The sequence below is a fragment of the Salvelinus sp. IW2-2015 genome, linkage group LG2 (genome assembly GCF_002910315.2).
Source record: "Salvelinus sp. IW2-2015 linkage group LG2, ASM291031v2, whole genome shotgun sequence".
Taxonomy (NCBI): domain Eukaryota; kingdom Metazoa; phylum Chordata; class Actinopteri; order Salmoniformes; family Salmonidae; genus Salvelinus; species Salvelinus sp. IW2-2015.
This window is the reverse complement of record NC_036839.1, coordinates 33,459,066-33,478,903: the sequence shown is the minus strand read 5'-3', so window position 1 is coordinate 33,478,903 and position 19,838 is coordinate 33,459,066. Positions and strand designations below refer to the sequence as shown.

The following is a 19,838-nucleotide window of genomic DNA, read 5'->3' as shown; positions in this document are numbered from 1 at the left end:
ACTGAGGAGTGGCTTCTGTCTCACCACTGTACCATAAAGGCCTGATTGGTGAAGTGCTGCAGCGATGGTTGTTCTTCTGGATGGTTCTCCCATCTCCACAGAGGAACTCCTGAGCCCTTTCAATAATTTCACTTCAAATAAAGGTTTGATTTTTGTGAATATTTTGAATGAAAGACCTAGAGTATAAACAGCAAAGAGATTTTTTTCACAGCCTGTTTTGCTCATATTTACCAAAGGTGCCAATATTAGTGGAGGGCACTAAACACTTTTTTTTAAAGATCCATCTCAATATCACGTGTTGTGGATAATACATAAGAAATTAATACATTAAATGGATACTTAGGGATTTTGGCAATGCTAGCAGATACCCATAGATTTCCAGTCATTGCGTTAACGCTAGTTAGCATTGGCTCTCGAAAATACACATGTGACACAGAGACATAAAAATGGTATCCATGAGTTCATCTGACTCTGGGGAAGTAGATAAAGGGCCACATTGGCATCCAAATATAATATCATACTCCTATTACTCTCATGTCCACAACTAATTTTCAAGAATTTACTTTTGTATTGTAACTGTTTATTTTAATTGACCGTGTTTCTGCATGTAAATGCCTTCCTAGAATAATTACAGACGACAGCCTATTGTACATTTAAGCTCAAACTTCCTTTGACAATAACAAAGACATGGCGATTCAACACAATGTTACTTGGGACGCTGAAACTGTAAGCTAAGAACACTGACTGAACACCTCCCTCTGCAACTGTATCCTGGACTTCCTGACGGGCTGCCCCCAAGTGGTGAGAGTAGGCAACAACAAATCCGCATCACTGACCCTAAACACGGGGGCCCCTCGGGTGCGTGCTTAGTCCCTTCCTGTACTCCCTGTTCACCCACGACTGTGTGGTAGCACACAACTCCATCACCATCAAGTTTTCCAAAGACATGACGGTGGTAGGCTTGATCACAGACGAAGATGAGACGGCCTATAGGGAGCAGGTCAGAGACCTGGCAGTGTGGTGCCAGGACAACAACCTCTCCCTCAACATCAGCCAGACAAAGTATCTGATCGTGGACTACAGGAAATGGTGGGCCGAGCATGCCCTCATTCACATCAACGGGGCTGTAGAGGAGAGGGTTGAGAGCTTCAAGTTCCTCTGTGTCCACATCACCAAGGACCTATCATGTTCCAAACATACCAGCACAGTTGAAGGGGGCACAACAATGCCTCATCCCCCTCAGGAGGCTGAAAAGATTTGGCATGGGCCCACAGATCCTCAAAAAGTGATACAGCTACATCATTGAGAGCATCTTGACTGGCTGCATCACCGCATGCTATGGTAACTGCTTGGCATCCGACCGTAAGGCATTACAGAAGGTAGTGCATACAGGTCGAGCTCCCTGCCGTCCAGGACCTCTATACCAGGCGACGTCAGCGGAAGGCCCTAAATATTGTCAAAGACTCCAGCCATCAAAATCTCCGGCTGTTTTTCTCTACCACACGGCAAGTGGTACCGGAGCGTGAAGTCTGGGGACCAAATGGCTCCTGAACAGCTTCCGCACCCAAGCCATAAGACTGCTGAACAGTTAATTAATTGGCAGCCCTGACTATTTGCATTGACACGCTTTTTATTTGCAATGGCTCTATGCACACTCACTGGACTCTACCTACAGTTGAAGTCGGAAGTTTACATACACCTTAGCCAAATACATTTAAACTCAGTTTTCACTATTCCTGACATTTAATCCCAGTAAAAATTCCCTGTCTTAGGTCAGTTAGGATCACCACTTTATTTTAAGAATGTGAAATGTCAGAATAATAGTGGAGAGAATGATTTATTTTAGCTTTTAGTTCTTTCATCACATTCCCAGTGGGTCAGAAGTTTACATACACTCAATTAGTATTTGGTAGCATTGCCTTTAAATTGTTTAACTTGGGTCAAACGTTTCGGGTAGCCTTCCACAAGCTTCCCACAATAAGTTGGGTGAATTTTGGCCCATTCCTCCTGCGAGTCAGGTTTGTAGGCCTCCTTGCTCGCACACGCTTTTTCAGTTCTGCCCACAATTTTGGCCACTCCAATACCTTGACTTTGTTGTCCTTAAGCCATTTTGCCACAACTTTGGAAGTATGTTTGGGGTCATTGTCCATTTGGAAGACCCATTTGCGTCCAAGCTTTAACTTCTTGACTGATGTCTTGAGATGTTGCTTCAATATATCCATATCATTTTCCTCCTCATGATGCCATCTATTTTGGGAAGTGCACCAGTCCCTCCTGCAGCAAAGCACCCCCACCACATGATGCTGCCACCCCCATGCTTCACGGTTGGGATGGTGTTCTTCGGCTTGCAAGCATCCCCCTTTTTCCTCCAAACATAACGATGGTCATTATTGCCAAATAGTTATATTTTTGTTTCATCAGACCAGAGGACATTTCTCCAAAAAGTACAATCTTTGTCCCCATGTGCAGTTACACACCATAGTCTGGCTTTTTTTATGGCGGTTTTGGAGCAGTGGCTTCTTCCTTGCTGAGCGGCCTTTCAGGTTATGACGATATAGGACTCGATTTACTGTGGATATAGATAATTTTGTACCCGTTTCCTCCAGCATCTTCACAAGGTCCTTTACTGTTGTTCTGGGATTGATTTGCACTTTTCACACCAAAGAACGCGTCTCATTCCTGAGCGGTATGACGGCTGCGTGGTCCCATGATGTTTATATTTGCGTACTATTGTTTGTATAGATGAACGTGGTACCTTAATGCGTTTGGAAATTGTTCCCAAGGATGAACCAGACTTCTGGAGGTCTACAATTTTTTTTACGATTTTCCCATGATGTCAAGCAAAGAGGCACCGAGTTTGAAGGTAGGCCTTGAAATACATCCACAGCTACATCTCCAATTGACTCAAATTATGTCAATTAGCCTATCAGAAGCTTTAAAGCCATGACATCAATTTCTGGAATTTTCCAAGCTGTTTAAAGGCACAGTCAATTTAGTGTATGTAAACTTCTAACCCACTGGACTTGTGATACAGTGACTTATAAGTGAAATATTCTGTCTCTAAAATATTACTTGTGTCATGCAGAAAGTAGATGTCCTAACCGACTTGCCAAAACTATAGTTTGTTAACAAGAAATTTGTGGAGTGGTTGAAAAACGAGTTTTAATGACTCCAATCTAAGTATATGTAAACTTCAAATGTACATACTCACACACTACACTGACACTCTAACGCACAGACTACATTCATTCATTCACAGAAATGTCCCAGAAATGTCATATCTCTGTTGGAGATTCAAAAAACTAAAAGGAACCCTATTACATAAGTTGTGGACCTGTGACAAACTGACACCATTTTGGGATAATGTCTGTGCTATCAGATCATTGTGTTTAGGAATGTATATCCGTCCATCTCCATGATTTATGTCTTTTGGGAAATGTAAATATTGGTGACAAAAATCAAAAAGTTTTGTAACCTCGGTCTAATTGCTGTCCCCCAAAAAATTCTAGCTACATTGCATTTGGAAAGTATTCAGACCCCCTTCCCTTTTTCCACATTTTGTTTCATTACAGCCTTATTCTAAAATTGATGAAGTGTTTAATTTAATCCATATACACAATACCCCATAATGACAAAGCAAAAACAGGTTTTTAGACGCCTTTCTAATCGACCTGTCCCGGGTTTCTTGGAAGGATATTGACCTCATCCCATCAGTAGAGGATGCCTGGTTACTTTTTTTAAATGCCTTCCTCACCATCTTAAATAAGCATGCCCCATTCAAGAAATTTTGAACCAGGAACAGATATAGCCCTTGGTTCTCTCCAGACCTGACTGCCCTTAACCAACACAAAAACATCCTATGGCGTTCTGCATTAGCATCGAACAGCCCCCGTGATRTGCAACTTTTCAGGGAAGYTAGAAACCAATATACACAGGCRGTTAGAAAAGCCAAGGCTAGCTTTTTCAAGCAGAAATTTGCTTCCTGCAACACAAACTCAAAAAAGTTATGGGACACTGTAAAGTCCATGGAGAATAAGAACACCTCCTCCCAGCTGCCCACTGCACTGAGGATAGGAAACACTGTCACCACCGACAAATCCACTATAATTGAGAATTTCAATAAGCATTTTTCTACGGCTGGCCATGCTTTCCACCTGGCTACCCCTACCCCCACAGCAACTCGCCCAAGCCTTCCCCATTTCTCCTTCTCCCAAATCCAGTCAACTGATGTTCTGAAAGAGCTGCAAAATCTGGCCGAAATTGTTGCAACCCCTATTACTAGCCTGTTCAACCTCTCTTTCGTGTTGTCTGAGATTCCCAAAGATTGGAAAGCAGCTGCGGTCATCTCCCTCTTCAAAGGGGGGGACACTCTTGACCCAAACTGCTACAGACCTATATCTATCCTACCCTGCCTTTCTAAGGTCTTCGAAAGCCAAGTCAACAAACAGATTACCGACCATTTCGAATCCCACCGCACCTTCTCCGCTATGCAATCTGGTTTCAGAGCTGGTCATGGGTGCACCTCAGCCACGCTCAAGGTCCTAAACGATATCTTAACCGCCATCGATAAGAAACAATACTGTGCAGCCGTATTCATTGACCTGGCCAAGGCTTTCGACTCTGTCAATCACCACATCCTCATCGGCAGACTCGATAGCCTTGGTTTCTCAAATGATTGCCTCGCCTGGTTCACCAATTACTTCTCTGACAGAGTTCAGTGTGTCAAATCGGAGGGCCTGTTGTCCGGACCTCTGGCAGTCTCTATGGGGGTGCCACAGGGTTCAGTTCTTGGGCCGACTCTCTTCTCTGTATACATCAATGATGTCGCTCTTGCTGCTGGTGTGTCTCTGATCCACCTCTACGCAGACGACACCATTCTGTATACTTCTGGCCCTTCTTTAGACACTGTGTTAACAACCCTCCAGACGAGCTTCAATGCCATACAAGTAAAACTAAATGCATGCTATTCAACCGATCGCTGCCTGCACCTGCCCGCCTGTCCAGCATCGTTACTCTGGACGGTTCTGACTTAGAATATGTGGACAACTACAAATACCTAGGTGTCTGGTTAGACTGTAAACTCTCCTTCCAGACTCACATTAAGCATCTCCAATCCAAAGTTAAATCTAGAATTGGCTTCCTATTTCGCAACGAAGCATCCTTCACTCATGCTGTCAAACATACCCTCGTAAAACTGACCATCCTACCGATCCTCGACTTCGGCGATGTAATTTACAAAATAGCCTCCAATACCCTACTCAATAAATTGGATGCAGTCTATCACAGTGCCATCCGTTTTGTCACCAAAGCCCCATATACTACCTACCACTGCGACCTGTACGTTCTCATTGGCTGGCCCTCGCTTCATACTCGTCGCCAAACCCACTGGCTCCAGGTCATCTACAAGACCCTGCTAAGTAAAGTCCCCCCTTATCTCAGCTCGCTGGTTACCATAGCAGCACCCACCTGTAGCACGCGCTCCAGCAGGTATATCTCTCTGGTCACCCCCAAAACAAATTCCTCCTTTGGCCGCCTCTCCTTCCAGTTCTCTGCTGCCAATGACTGGAACGAACTACAAAAATCACTGAAACTGGAAACACTTATCTCCCTCACTAGCTTTATGCACCAGCTGTCAGAACAGCTCTCAGATTACTGAACCTGTACATAGCCTATCTATAATTTAGCCCAAACAACTACCTCTTCCCCTACTGTATTTATTTATTTATTTTGCTCCTTTGCACCCCATTATTTATATTTCTACTTTGCACATTCTTCCACTGCAAATCTACCATTCCAGTGTTTTACTTGCTATATTGTATTTACTTCGCCACCATGGCCTTTTTTTGCCTTTACCTCCCTTATCTCACCTCATTTGCTCACATTGTATATAGACTTACTTTTCTACTGTATTACTGACTGTATGTTTGTTTTACTCCATGTGTTGTTGTATGTGTCGAACTGCTTTGCTTTATGTTGGCCAGGTCGCAATTGTAAATGAGAACTTGTTCTCAACTTGCCTACCTGGTTAAATAAAGGTGAAATAAAATAAACTCCACCAATCAGGCCTTTATGGTAGAGTGGCGAGACCGAAGCCCCACTCCTCAGTAAAAGGCACATGACAGCCCACTTGGAGTTTGCCAAAAGGCACCTAAAGGACTCTTAGACGATGAGAAGCAAGATTCTTTGGTCTGATGAAACCAAGATTAAACTCTTTGGCCTGAATGCCAAGCATCACATCTTGAGGAAACCTGGCACCATCCCTTCGGGGGAAGCATGGTGGTGGCAGCATCATGCTTTGTGGATGATTTTCAGCGGCAGGGAGTGGGAGACTAGTAAGGATCGAGGGAAAGATGAATGGAGCAAAGTGCAGAGAGATCCCTAATGAAAACTTGCTCAAGAGCGCTCAGGACCTCAGATTGGGGCAATGGTTCACCTTCCAACAGGATAATAACCCTAAGCACAGAGCCAAGACAACGCAGGAGTGGCTTTGGGAGAAGTCTCTGAATGACCTTGAGTGGCCCAGCCAGAGCCCGGACTTGAGCCCGATCGAACATATCTGGAGAGACCTGAAAATAGCCAACCTGACAGAACTTGAGAGGATCTGCAGAGCAGAATGGGAGAAACTCCCCAAATACAGGTGTGCGAAGCTTATAACAATATGTTGATAAAGTCAAGGGGTCTGAATACTTTCTGTGTGTGTGTGGTGAACAAGTCCACTCCCTCAAATCCAATAGTGATAGTAGATTTTCACTGTGCTTATGGCTTTAAAGAGCAACTGCCCCTAAAATCCATATTCTCATTTAGAAAATGGCCTATGTGGCATCTATGAGTCAAACATTTATTCTACTGTCAAAATTGACTTCAAAGTGTAAATAGGATAATTTTGATCATAGTCAGTCTTGTCCAAAACAAAGTTTTGTGAGACTGCATCAAAATGTAAATGAAGGTTGGGTTTGTTTCAATCCTGTCCACATGCTGGCAGCACATAAGTAATCATGAATTTGGAGTGCAGCTAGTGCAACCCAATCGTAATGCCCATGGTCAATTCGGATGGACTTTGGATATCCCTATGGAGCTAGGTTAGGGACCATCAGTAAATTACATAATGTACATGGGACAATATGTTAAAATTCTAATAGCTCCAAATTTCAATGACTTAAACTCAAACCAACTATAAATTGTAGAAATTCATATACAAATATTGAAAGCATTTAATGAGAACTAAAAGGTGTGCAACAGGAAAATAGTGTAATTTTACATTTTTATTTATTGACAGTCCCTAACCAGCCCCGGAGATATGCTATCCAAAGTCAAATCAACTTTGCCACGGTTGCACAAGCTTATTGGCGAAATAATTTGGCAAACTTTTCCCACCTGTGAGCACACAAGACATCCACATAAAAAAAGAGGCCAAATCAGTAAGTGCTGTTTCCCACTTTTTCTTTGAGATTTATGGTCTCACCAACCTGATATGAACTCTCCCAGTAGTAGAGCTCTCCTGTCTCCACTAGATGGCAGTCTGTGTCTTCAGGAGGCCAGGTAGAGTTTCAGGAGGCCAGGGAGAGGTTCAAAGCCTGGCTCTCTTTTAGATCAGGCCTCTGTAGTAAGCTGGCTGCTATTCTGTCAGCTACCCTCAATGTGAAATATGACCAGACGGTGTGTGTGACCTGTGTGTGTATGTTTGTGCACCTGCAGCAGACGCTGGCCTGCTCCATCCTGACGGCCCTCATCAGTGAGTTCTCCAGCTCCAGTAAGACCAGTAACATCGGCCTCAACATGGAGTTCCACGGCAGCTGCAAACGCATTTTTCAGGTCAGGGCTCTTCTCTTCCTCCTTCTCCTCTATCCTCTGTTCCTTTCTAAGTGAACACTATGTTATCTCTGACTTGGTAGGAGTGTGTTTGTTTGCTTGCAATGACAGTTTTGTGTATTTTTGCCCTAATGTGTCTGTTCAGGAGGATGACCTTCATCAGATTTTCATGTTGACCATGGAGGTGCTGCAGGAGTTCAGTCGCAGAGAGAACCTCAACGCTCAGATGTCCTCAGTGTTCCAGAGATACCTGGCCCTGGCCAATCAGGTCCTCAGCTGGAACTTCTTGCCGCCCAATCATATCCTTTCTCTAGTCTGCAGTGTTTCCCTTTGGTGGATTAGGACCTGTGTTAACCCAGAACTAAAGTCTTACATAATTGGTCAGATACTCAATTAAGTTCTGGGTCCATATGAGTTAAGAGAAGAGATGCTAGAACAAGGAACGGAACCGGCACTAGGAGCAGAATCGTCTCTTTGCAAGTTTGGGGCCGAATGTCCCACTGGAGGGTAGTAGTTTGGACAGAAACGTTGGTCTTGTTTGTTTTTATCATACGAACATTCAGGGGTCTTGGGTTCAGTGCAAAAGGTTTGGGGTGTGATATATGGTCGTACCATTATGTTTTCATTTGTTGCTCTCATATCTGGCTGTGTTTTTGTTGGTGTGTTCTAAGTCGTGTGTGTGCGAGCGTGCATGTGGGTACATGTGTGTGTCATTGGCGTGTTAATCCTACTCAGACTGGCAGCCTCTCTCTCTCCCGCCTCTCTCAGTATTTAAATGGATCTGAGGTGGCGTCGCTGCCAACCAGGGTTATGTATCACTTTCAAAGAGGCCTTGTGTGTCTGTGTCTGCCCATACCAGATAGCAGCCCAATAACCAGGCCTCTTTAAGGGGGGGCAGGCAAGGGGGTCAAGGGCCGCCAGCCTCTTTAAACCCCACTGCTTGTTGAGTGTCCGTCTGGAATACCAGACACCCTCGTGTGTGTGTCTCTGTGTGTGTCTCTGTGTGTGTGTGTGTGTGTGTGTGTTTCAAGTGGCAGTTAGTCAGTGTGGGTGCTGTCTGAATGATTGTTGGAACAGAGAACAGATTTATGAAGACTCCTGGGAAGGTAAAGTGGTGTGGCTTTCTGTCCACGTGTATCAGACATGTCTCTGTGTTTGAATGTGAGTGTGTGTGTGTCAAGTGGCTGCTCCTTAATTGCATGCTTGACAGCCGTAGCCTGGCTCGATCCTTCACAAACCAACCCGCGGCATGTGTGGCATCTGTCCGCGCTGCACTCCCCCTCTGGGCCATGGCGTGTGTCACCTCTGAGCCGCGCTCCCTGTGCGTTAGTACGACAGCGCATCTCCACACTGACATTAACCCTGAGGTCGGGTTGGGGTCTTGCTCAGGCTTCMGGCCTGCCCCTCGCCTTGACCCACTGGAGACCTTGACACACATACACCCCAAACAGTGAGTTATGCTGTCTTGGGGGCGGCTGTCCTAACTCGGGCAGGAGAGGGGGGAATTGGGGAGAGCGAGGAGGGGGGGGGTGTGGGGCATTCCTCCAGTGTTATTTCACATGACAGGGCTGCAAGCGAGACTTAGTGGAGGATGTATCACTTAAACCCCCCCCAACTCCTTAACATAGCTTTGTACTCTTAACACGTCCACTGCCAATGTACTGTATCTACAATGGCCAAAAAGTCATCTGGACAGAAAATACCTAGATGAGTTAAATATAGACTTTGAGGAGTATTTCTGTAGGGAATAACTAATTTGGATTTTCTCTTGGCCGCGCGCGCCCATGCTCAGTCATGTGAAATCCATAGATTAGGGCCTTATGAATTTTTTAATTTACTGATTTCCTTATATGAACTAACTCTCAGCAAAAACTTAGAAATTGTTGCATGTTTTATTTATATTTTTGTTCGGTATAGAATTATATAACAACAAAGTCAAAAACATTTAGCTGTTAGCTAGTCAAGTTGCTGTATTGTTTTAGGTTAAAAACAGCTAAGTCGTTTTGTGGTTGGAATTGAGGTATGTATTTAGTTTGAGAAATTTGACATGAGCTAGCAACTTTTGACAGATTGGTTTCATCTGAACAAATGGTTTCGTCTGGACAAACTGTTGCTAGCAACCAAATGAATACCAATGTGTTCTGTGGAGGATAAAAAGTGATAGAGTTCCAGTATTTGCATAACCTTTTGATTTGATTATAGCTTGAAGGGTTATTGAATCTGGATCAAAAACCTCTTCTACTCAAGCTGATTAATGAATGTTCATATTTGAAGATTGAAGGCCAGGCTGTTTAGCGTGACATGGAGTGGTAAGAAGTTGAATGATAGCTAAACATACTGGCACCCAGACTAAAATCTGCTTCAGTATATACCCCAAAATCTTTGTTTTGTATTTGATACATGCATGGTTGTCAGTAAGGTAAATCTCTCACACATATGAACTCCAGTGGTTGGTCCCCGGAGTTAATACCCCGTCTCCAACACTTCCCAAGAGGCTTTTCACACACTTTTTCTCTCCCTCTACCTCTCTCTCTCTTCAGGTTCACTCAGAGTTCTGGTGGACCAGGGCTTTTTATAGAAGGTCATAAAGCCAAGGCTGCTGGAGGGAGTGCAGAGAGGGACACACACACACTCAAGCACAAAGCTGGCACCTGTCTCTTCAGCCTGACTGTGTTACTGTGTGTGTGCGCAGTGTGTGTGCGCAGTGTGTGTGTGCACTGTGTGTGTGTATATATGGGAGTGGCTGTGGGTCCGGCCCAGTGGAATGCTTGGCCTGTGATGGCGACTGGCTTTGATCTGGCATTCCTGTGGGAGTTTCTTCACTGGGCCTCAGCATAGAGCGAGAGAGAGAAAAAGACACAGTGAAGGAAAGAGAGACCCTTGAGTGTGAGAGAGAGGGCAACAGAGTCAGGAAGGAGAGTGGCAGACTTGATGAGAGAGAGCTAGTGGGTGAGTAACCACAAGTTTCCACGCCACTCAGACCGCAGAGAGGGAGCATGGCAGGCAGAGAGAGAGGGAGGGAGACAGACCAGATTCCACTGTGACTGACAGACAGGGCTCTAGTGACAGGGGCTTTTGTGTGTGTGTGAGCCAGAGAGTCAGCATTCCCCATGCTGTTGGCCTTAACTTGGGGGTCACTGGGGCGCCACTACATCGCCATGTTTGAGTCCACCCAGAACGTGATGCTGAAGCCCACAGAGACCTGGAGAGAAGCCCTGCTCGACACCTGCGTCATGGACCTCTTCTTCACCGTGAGTATTTCTCTCATCTCTCTATGTAGCTAGAACATCCTTCTGTCCTGCTGACTGTTCCTTGACTGTTGTCTCCGTCTCCTCTTGTGGTTCTTACTACGGAGAGGGAGGGTTTGAACTGTATTTTATAATGAGGCATGTGAAACGTGACATTTTATAGTGAAGCATTTATTACAATTAATCTTGATATTGCAATGTAGTATTTTTCCTAGGTGACGTGTAGATATGGCAGTGAAATGTGTGTGTGTGTGTGTGTGTGTGTGTGTGTGTGTGAAGCTGACGTTCTGGTTTAGTGTTGTGAGCGAGATTAAGTGTGGAAGAAATCCGTCAGCTCTCCCTCAACATCCAGGCTCTCTGTGTGCCTCTGTCGAATACTGCTCCACTCTACTCTCTCCTGTGTGTGTTTTCAAGTCCCAGTCTCCTGCCATGTACTGCTCCCTTCTCCTCCAGATCATATCACTGGAGATTTCTCTCTATTCTGCATCGCTCAGTTTCTACAACTGGCATGAGATATCATTTTGGATGAGTGAAGTTGAGAAGCCCATAGATGTTTTGAGCTGTTTGGAACCATAATATATATTTTGTATTGTAGAATTTTCTGTTTTGGATGTGTGTAAACTCCTCTCCTTGCATTGAGTGGTTTGGGACCAGAGAATCTCTATTGTATTGTGTCTGACCACTGACCAGCCTAACAAGAGTTGTGGTGTTTCTTACCTCCACAATGTGGTATTTATGGTGAGTGAGATGTTTGTTAATGTAAGAGTGTGGTCTGTCTGTGTGTGCAACAGTTTGTTTTGTCCGCCTGTGTGTGTGTCTGTGTGCAACAGTTTGTTTTGTCCGCCTGTGTGTGTGTCTGTGTGCAAAAGTTTGTTTTGTCTGTCTGTGTGTGCAACAGTTTGTTTTGTCTGTCTGTGTGTGCAACAGTTTGTTTTGTCTGTCTGTGTGTGCAACAGTTTGTTTTGTCTGTCTGTGTGTGTGTGTTGGGGTGCTCAGCTGCTGCTTCTCCATCCTCAGCTGTGAGGGTGACGGCCCAGGAAGGGGGCCGTCCAGGCACGCGCTGCCAGGGTCAGAGTTCAAAGAGAGCGATGGCAGGATTACACCCTAACCCTGGGATTAGGGGGCCCCGTTAACAGTACCCCCCCACACACCCTCTTAAGGACCCTGAGGGGGTCCACTCCCTCCTCTGTGGGTGTCAGTCTTCCTTTAAACAACTCTACTCTGGAGGCTAAGTGGTCTAAGGAATGTTGAAGGTCAGAAGTCTCCCTCCAAGTACATACATCCACTCCTTTACATTATGAAGTTGAAGCTTCCAGTTCAGTGACTGAAGGAAACAGAAACAGATTTGAAAGAAATCAATGTTGAAGGTAGACTGTGAGAAGAGCGTTCTCAGTTACACTCTGAGACAGTGGTCTAGGCCAGGGAGGAAAACTTGGCTAGGGGCAAAAGAACGGGGAAATATGCCACACTGTTCTTTTGACACCTAGTGAAATGAGTGATAAGATAACATTTTCCCTACCAGCTGTAATTTTGCCTTCTGCTGTTTTTGTTACTGGTTTGCTTTGGTTTTGGCATGTCTTGGGTTTGGACTGATGAGAGGGTGGCTTTAATTTGTGATTCTGTTAGTGTCTCTGTGTGTACTGCTTCTCTTGCCCAGGGTTGCGTCTGCTTTAAGTCAGAACGTCTCAGCGTCTAGTACACACTCACACTAAAGCTCTGTTTGCCTAGTAAACACAATCAGGGCTGCGTCTGGAGCGCTGGACCTATAATGTTTTGACGATGGCTGATTCCACCCTGGGCGGCAGTAACTGGATCTGAATGAACGAGAGAGCGAAAAGGAGAGAGACAATCCGACGGAAGCGCTCAGTTGATGGAAAAAAAMCCCCAGAAAGGCCTCCAATCCCCTGAGGAAACAGACACCAGGCTTTGTCTCCTGCTATAAATAGGAGACTCATTCTCTCTCCCTCATTCTCTCTGCGCAGAGGAGTGCCCAGTCTTGTTTTGATTTACCCTCTACCCCCTGCCTGTCTCTAACTATAGTCGGACTCAAGGCGATTGGCATAGCTAGCGTTGTGTGGATGTTCGTTGGTGCAGCTGTTTTTAGAGCGCGTGCGACATACAATCTTTGGCCTTGCACTCGCTTTCTCTCCTTCTCCTCCCTCCCTCACACTCTCCTCCCCTTCACTTCTCTCCTTCTCCTCCCTCACTCTCTCCTCCCCTTCACTTCTCTCCTCCAGAGAATGACTTCACACTCTGGAGAGGGAAGCAGCAGCACTACCCAGCAGCAGTGAGGTCTCTCGGCTGCGCTTCGCTACGTTAGCATCAGAGCCCTCGGATCACCGTGGCTGACAACCAGCCACTACAGCTGGAGAAGAGAGGGAGAGCGAGAACAAAAGGGAGGTTGAGAGAGGGGGTCTCTCAGAGGAAGAAGGGAGAGTGGTGGGGAGCGTTCTGGAGCTGTTGGGTGGCATGCAAACGGTTGCGTTGGACTTGTGGGGCTAGCACTGGTTTTTTTTCAGGGACAATAACAGTAAAAGAAAGCGAGAAAAAGCAGACTGAGAGAATAGACAGTTCTGAGCGTTCAGAGCCAAGCGTCCACATTGCGCTGCTTGTCAGTGAAAACACATGTTGCTCCACAGTAGAGCTGAAGCCTGCTCACCGCTCGGTGTCTACGCAGCCAATTCACCATGCAACCTCTGTGACAGAGAATAACAAGTTGACTCTGACTACCAATCCGTTTCTGAGAGGATCCACTCTGGGTTTGGTTGAGACTGCCTCGGAGAGATTCAGACGGGCTCTGTTATCAATTGGGATTGTTTGTGGTGACATCCAGGGTTACTGTGTCTGGGTTCGGGGACCAGCGCTTTGAGCATTGATTCTCTGTTCTTATTGCTTGAAAAGGCGGTGAGTCTCATTTCAATTGGTCTTAAAATTCTGTCTATTGTTGTGGTCATCAGTGGCAGTCCTCAGACCCCGGTGTGATTTGACTCCTAGCTGGGAAAAGTGTCAGGGTTAACGTGAACTGAATGGAAACCGAGAGCTGTGACTGTCCTTTGTGTCCTGGTCAGGTGTTATGGGGCATGATCGGCACTGGTCAGGTTTGTGTGTTGCTTTGTCGGAGATGCACAATGCATTATTTCAATATTTCAACCCAGTTTCTGCTCATTTTACCTTCATGGTCTCACAACCACCATCATTATTGTCATCATCATTAGGAAAAACTCTTCTGAGGAGATAGCTGTATGTCGACACTTGCTTAAAAACAACTATTTAACACAACCCTCTTCTCGTCTCCTCAGGTGCACAGAAAGATCCGTGAGGACTCGGACATGGCCCAGGACTCCCTGCAGTGCCTGGCACAGCTGGCATCCATGCACGGCCCCATCTTCCCTGATGAGACCGCTCAGGTCTCCTACCTGGCCCACCTGATGGAGGGGCTTCTCAGCATGATCAATGGGTGAGTCTGTCAGATCCTTAGACTAACTGGTTGGTTTCAATAGACCCAATCCAGGGCTAGAAACACTGCTGCTCTCTGTGCGTGCAAGAAGCTCTAAATTAGTTTTTCTACTTGGGCAGTTGTTTTAAGATGACACGTAGATTCATCTGTACTGCATGTTGATCATTATGGGCTGTGTGTGATTGTAAGTGATTATTTGGACTGGAGGCTGGTAGAGTAATGAGTATTGTGATTTTGTGTGTAATCGACTCGTCTGTCCGTTAAAGTAGTTCTTATCTGAATCAAGAGGACTCAGCTCTAATGTATAAATAAAACACACATACACACTTGTGTGCTCGGAACTTGTGACTTGCTAGGCGGAGTGAGTAAGGGTCTCCCTCTCCCTTCTCCGTAATCACCTATTCCTGGAGCTTTTTTCCAGTTGCATCATCGGAAAACCATGCGGGCAGGATGGCCAATCTGCAGTGATTGAACAGCTCTGCTTGCAATTTAAATCCATCTGATGGGGGTTAGCGAGCCGCACGGTGCTAGGCAGTAGGCTAGCGACAGCAGGCAGGCCTCCAGTCAGTGCTCTAACTGGGGCTGTGGAAACATGGCCCTAACCCCAAGGCAACAGGTACTGCTCAGTGCTCACACACTGGGCAGCAGAGCACAGTGTCTGGTTTAGTACCATACCTGGTTCAAAAACATTTGTGAAATACTTTCCAAAACTGTCTGATTTGGAGTCAAATTGGCCAACATTCCTCTAAGGTTGTGTTTTGTTTGTGTCCCAGGATAGAGATCGAGGACTCTGAGGCAGTAGGTATCTCTAACATCATCTCCAACCTGATCAGCACGTTCCCCCGTGTCATCCTGACCGCCCTGCCCAGCGAGCTCTTCACCTCCTTCATCAACTGTCTCACCCTCCTCACCTGCTCCTTCGGACGCAGCGCCGCCCTGGAGGAAGTGGTCAGCATTACACCGCTAACCTTACAGCAGGAACATTACACCTCGAACATTACTGCAAGGAACATAGTTGATCCATGGAGAAAATGTTTCACGTATTGTTGTTGCATTGAAAAGGCCCATTCAATGAGTCTCTGTCTCTCTCCCCCTGCCCAGCTGGATAAGGATGACATGGTATACATGGAGGCGTATGACAAGTTGTTAGAGTCATGGCTGACCCTGGTTCAGGATGATGAACATTTCCCCCGCGGTTGCTTCGTCCAACCCGCCGTTCAGGTCTTCAACTCCTATATCCAGTGTCACCTGGCTGCCCCCGACGGCACCCGCAATCTGGTGAGAGACACACACACCTGTCAACCTACCCTACATTACTCATCTCATATGTATATACTGTACTCTATACCATCTACTGCATCTTGCCTATGCCGTTCGGCCATCGCTCATCCATATATTTATATGCACATATTCTTATTCATTCCTTTACACTTGTGTGTATAAGGTAGTTGTTGTGAAATTGTTAGATATTACTGCATGGTCGGAACTAAAAGCACAAGCATTTCGCTACACTCGCATTAACATTTGCTAACCATGTGTATGTGACCAATCAAATTTGATTTGACCTAGACTCATATAATCAGTCAGTCAATTGTTGTTATGGTTAATTGATATGTTAATGCTTGTAAACAGTCGATCCACGTTCTCTCACTCCTTTGTCGCATATTCCTTCACGCTCTCTTTTTCTGTTATTCTTTCTTTCTTTTTCTCCTGTCCTCTCCAGACAGCAAACGGTGTGGCATCTCATGAGGAGGATGATATTAACGAGTTACAGGAGGATGACAGAGAGCTGTTCTCAGACCAGCTGGCCAGCATCGGCATGTTAGGACGCATTGCAGCCAACCACTGTATCCCCCTTCTGACCAGGTACATACACACACCTCTTGCTTTTAGACTATCCCCTAGCTCTGTAAGTGACTTTCATGATTCTGACGTGTGTGTGTGTGGTCAGTCTGTTGGAAGACCGGGTGACGCGGCTCCACGGCCAGCTCCAGAGGACCCAGCAGCACCTCATGAACTCGTCTAACCCCGGCTCAGTGGACCGCAAGGTCCTGGACGACCTCTACGAAGACATCCATTGGCTCATACTGGTCTCAGGTCAGTGGATGATTTATTCATGTTGGGAATCACCCCATGTTGGATACATGGCTCAATTCCATCAGTGGTCCCTTGTTGTTTTAGGTATGGTTTTATTATGTAACAATTATTTTAGCATTCAGTCAATTATGTTCTGTTAGCATAAAATGAAACCTCTAACTGCACTCTGGGGGGCATAGACTTTGTCCTTAGATCTCCTTAGTTGTTTTTAGGGACTAAATTTAGGCTGGGAGGCAGGCTGCACTGGTGTATTGGTGCATGGCAGGAATGTTGTTTCGGGAAGGGCCAGGCCACCAGTTGTACAACTGCTGCTGTTTAGTACATTTTAGCATTCTCAGTGGCCACAGAATTCCCCTTTGGTGCCTAACTTCATTTGGAGTCATACACCCTTAGTTGGTTCTCTCTCTTAGTGTGCTTAGAGTTTTTCTAGGGGATCCTAGCAGTGCTTTGCGTAACACTGGTGAAGAATGACATTGGCTGTAATGAATCAGTGGAAAGCTCCACTATAGGAGTTTTGCTGTGATGGAAAATGTTGTCTTCCAAAAGTACCTCCTTAATGGATTGTTTCTGGCTAGTCCTAGTTGTCAGAGTGTAGTTGTGAATGCTAATTATTGTATGTGTGTGTGGGGGGGTTCCAGGCTACGTTCTGGCAGATGACCCTCAGGGTGAGACTCCTCTGATCCCAGCGGAGGTGATGGAGTACTCTATTAACCACTCTACTGATGTGGACATCAACACCACCCTGCAGATACTGGGCTCCCCCGGGGAGAAGGCCTCCTCTATCCCAGGGTGCAACAGGACAGACTCTGTCATCAGGTAGGGGAGGGACTATGATTGGTCAAAAGCCTTTGTACAGTACAGGCTGAATGTCTGCTGATTTGCTGTCTGGCACTTAATTGCAAACACCTGGATTCCCACATCTAAATGAGATGTCTGGTTTGAAAGAAAGAACTAAAACCAACCGATACTCTGGCTTCTGTCAGTGGACCAGAGTTGCCCGTCGCTGCTATAAATCCATCAACAAATGGGTCCGAAATTAGTGCTGCGCGGTTAGTGCTTTTTGAGGTCGGTTCGATTATTAAAAATAATCATGGTTTCGGTTTTATATAAAATTTAAAAAATGCCCTCGCTATGCGTTGTGGGTTGAATGCTGTAAAAACGCAGAATAAAACAATGAATAAAAGTCCCAGGATGGTAGTCTGATTATCCCTTATTAAACACATATTTTTTACATTACTTTAATAAAATATTTTAGTTGTGTGTATTACATTTGTTTTATTTGAAGACTTTATTATTTCATTCCAAGTCATCATCTCATCTCTATAGAGCTGCTGCCTATGCTGTCTGACAAAATCACTATTTTAGTAGTTCTTCAACATAAATAAGGTATGTGTTTATGACTGCTGAATTCCAACTATCAATCACTTAGATCATGTATTTTCAGGTAGAGATAGCTTGCGATGCAAATGCTCTCTATCCCTCTCGATCACACATTCTTCTCTCTTACATAGCAGGCGTAAAAGAAACTCAGACCGGACAAGCAGGCGCGCAATGGATTATGATCATTGTAGTTAGTTTAGCGCAGAAAACGTGGTAATTATGTAGACTATTGGCCTGTTGGAAACTACAACTCCCTACGACATAAATCAGATCAAGCCCGAACTGTGCTATATCTAGAGAAACTGCACAATGTGCACATTGAGCCCACAGAAGAAGGAAAAAACTAAAACAAAATGGAATTCAAGTAATTGAACCAACGTCAGTCAATTAGTTGTTTCAAAACCAAAAAATAACAGACATTTCGGTCAATCTCTTAGCACTATCTGAAATGCACTGTCTCAGTCACTGATCTAATGGACAGTCTACCCTCACTGTCTGTCTCTGATCTAATGGACAGTCTACCCTCACTGTCTGTCTCTGATCTAATGGACAGTCNACACACACACACACACACACACACACACACACAGGCCCTTGGATACATGATGGCGTAGCGACCTAGCCAGCCTTAGAGCAGACCCCGGCGCCAGCCCTCCCAGCCCCGGACCAGACCACCACTCCCTAACATGTTATTCAATTAGGGCAGGGCCAGGTGCTGCTAAGACTAGGAGGGGGCGGTGGTCATGTGTGTGGGGGGTACATGCAATCATATAGGGAATTTTGGAGGTGGTTGGGGTTGTGGAAAGGGCCTCTGGATTGTTCTCTATGGGGGTGAGGAGGCACAGGGACAGAGGATTGTTTTGTGGGGACACAGGATTGTTCTGTGGGGGTGAGGGGGCACGGGGACAGAGGATTGTTCTGTGGGGGTGAGGGGGCACGGGGACAGAGGATTGTTTTGTGGGTACACAGGATTGTTCTGTGGGGGTGAGGGGGCACGGGGACAGAGGATTGTTCTGTGGGGGTGAAGGATTGTTCCTGTCTCTTATACACATCTAGATGTGTATAAGAGACAGGTCTACAGCAGCTGAGCTTTAAGCTGTGGACTTGTTCACTAAGCCCTGGTTGTAGAGCTCTGTCACGTTCACACCAGTGCTCTGTCTGTCTGGAGTGTGCCTCATAAAACCCTCTGCCCCGTGGCATGGCGGCAGCCTTTCCCTTAGATTATTTTCCAGGCAGGGCACAACGGCCCACATAACACTACACAGGCCATCTGGCATGGAAACTGTCCATAGAAACCAACAGAAGCCAAACTTTTTTTAGATCTAGGTAGGGGGTCCTCGCCCCTACATTACAGTACAATGTTAGGGGAAATATTACGTACAGTGCGAGGCTAATGATCCACCCGCGTGTGTGATCACTCTGGTCCCCAGCGATGCGGGTGTGGCTCCCTGGGGGTGTGGTGCCAGTGCCGCAGAGGGGGAATGCCCTGGCACAGACCCAGCCATGCCAGCTGCTAACACATACACAGGCCGTGGGAGACACACACACACACACACACACACACACACACACACACACACACCATGCACACACACACACAGGCCCTTGGATACATGATGCGTAGCGACCTAGCCAGCCTAGAGCAGACCCCGGCCCACGCCTCCGCCCCCGGACCAGACCACACTCCCTAACATGTTATTCAATTAGGGCAGGGCCAGGTGCTGCTAAGACTAGGAGGGGCGGTGGTCATGTGTGGGGGGTACATGCAATCATATAGGGAATTTTGGAGGTGGTTGGGGTTGTGGAAAGGCCTCTGGATTGTTCTCTATGGGGTGAGGAGGCACAGG

The 19,838-nt window shown here is 46.0% G+C and overlaps 1 protein-coding gene across 1 annotated transcript in view; it reads left to right on the top strand.

Annotated features, from left to right (window-relative positions):
- xpo4 (exportin 4) overlaps positions 1–19,838 on the top strand; it is a 39,302-nt gene that overhangs the window by 11,246 nt on the left and 8,218 nt on the right. The window contains 9 exon segments of the mRNA XM_024008830.2: positions 7,696–7,812; positions 7,955–8,108; positions 10,948–11,060; positions 14,357–14,514; positions 15,288–15,462; positions 15,616–15,792; positions 16,238–16,380; positions 16,466–16,611; positions 17,250–17,427. Coding sequence (XP_023864598.1) covers positions 7,696–7,812; positions 7,955–8,108; positions 10,948–11,060; positions 14,357–14,514; positions 15,288–15,462; positions 15,616–15,792; positions 16,238–16,380; positions 16,466–16,611; positions 17,250–17,427 — 1,361 coding nt within the window.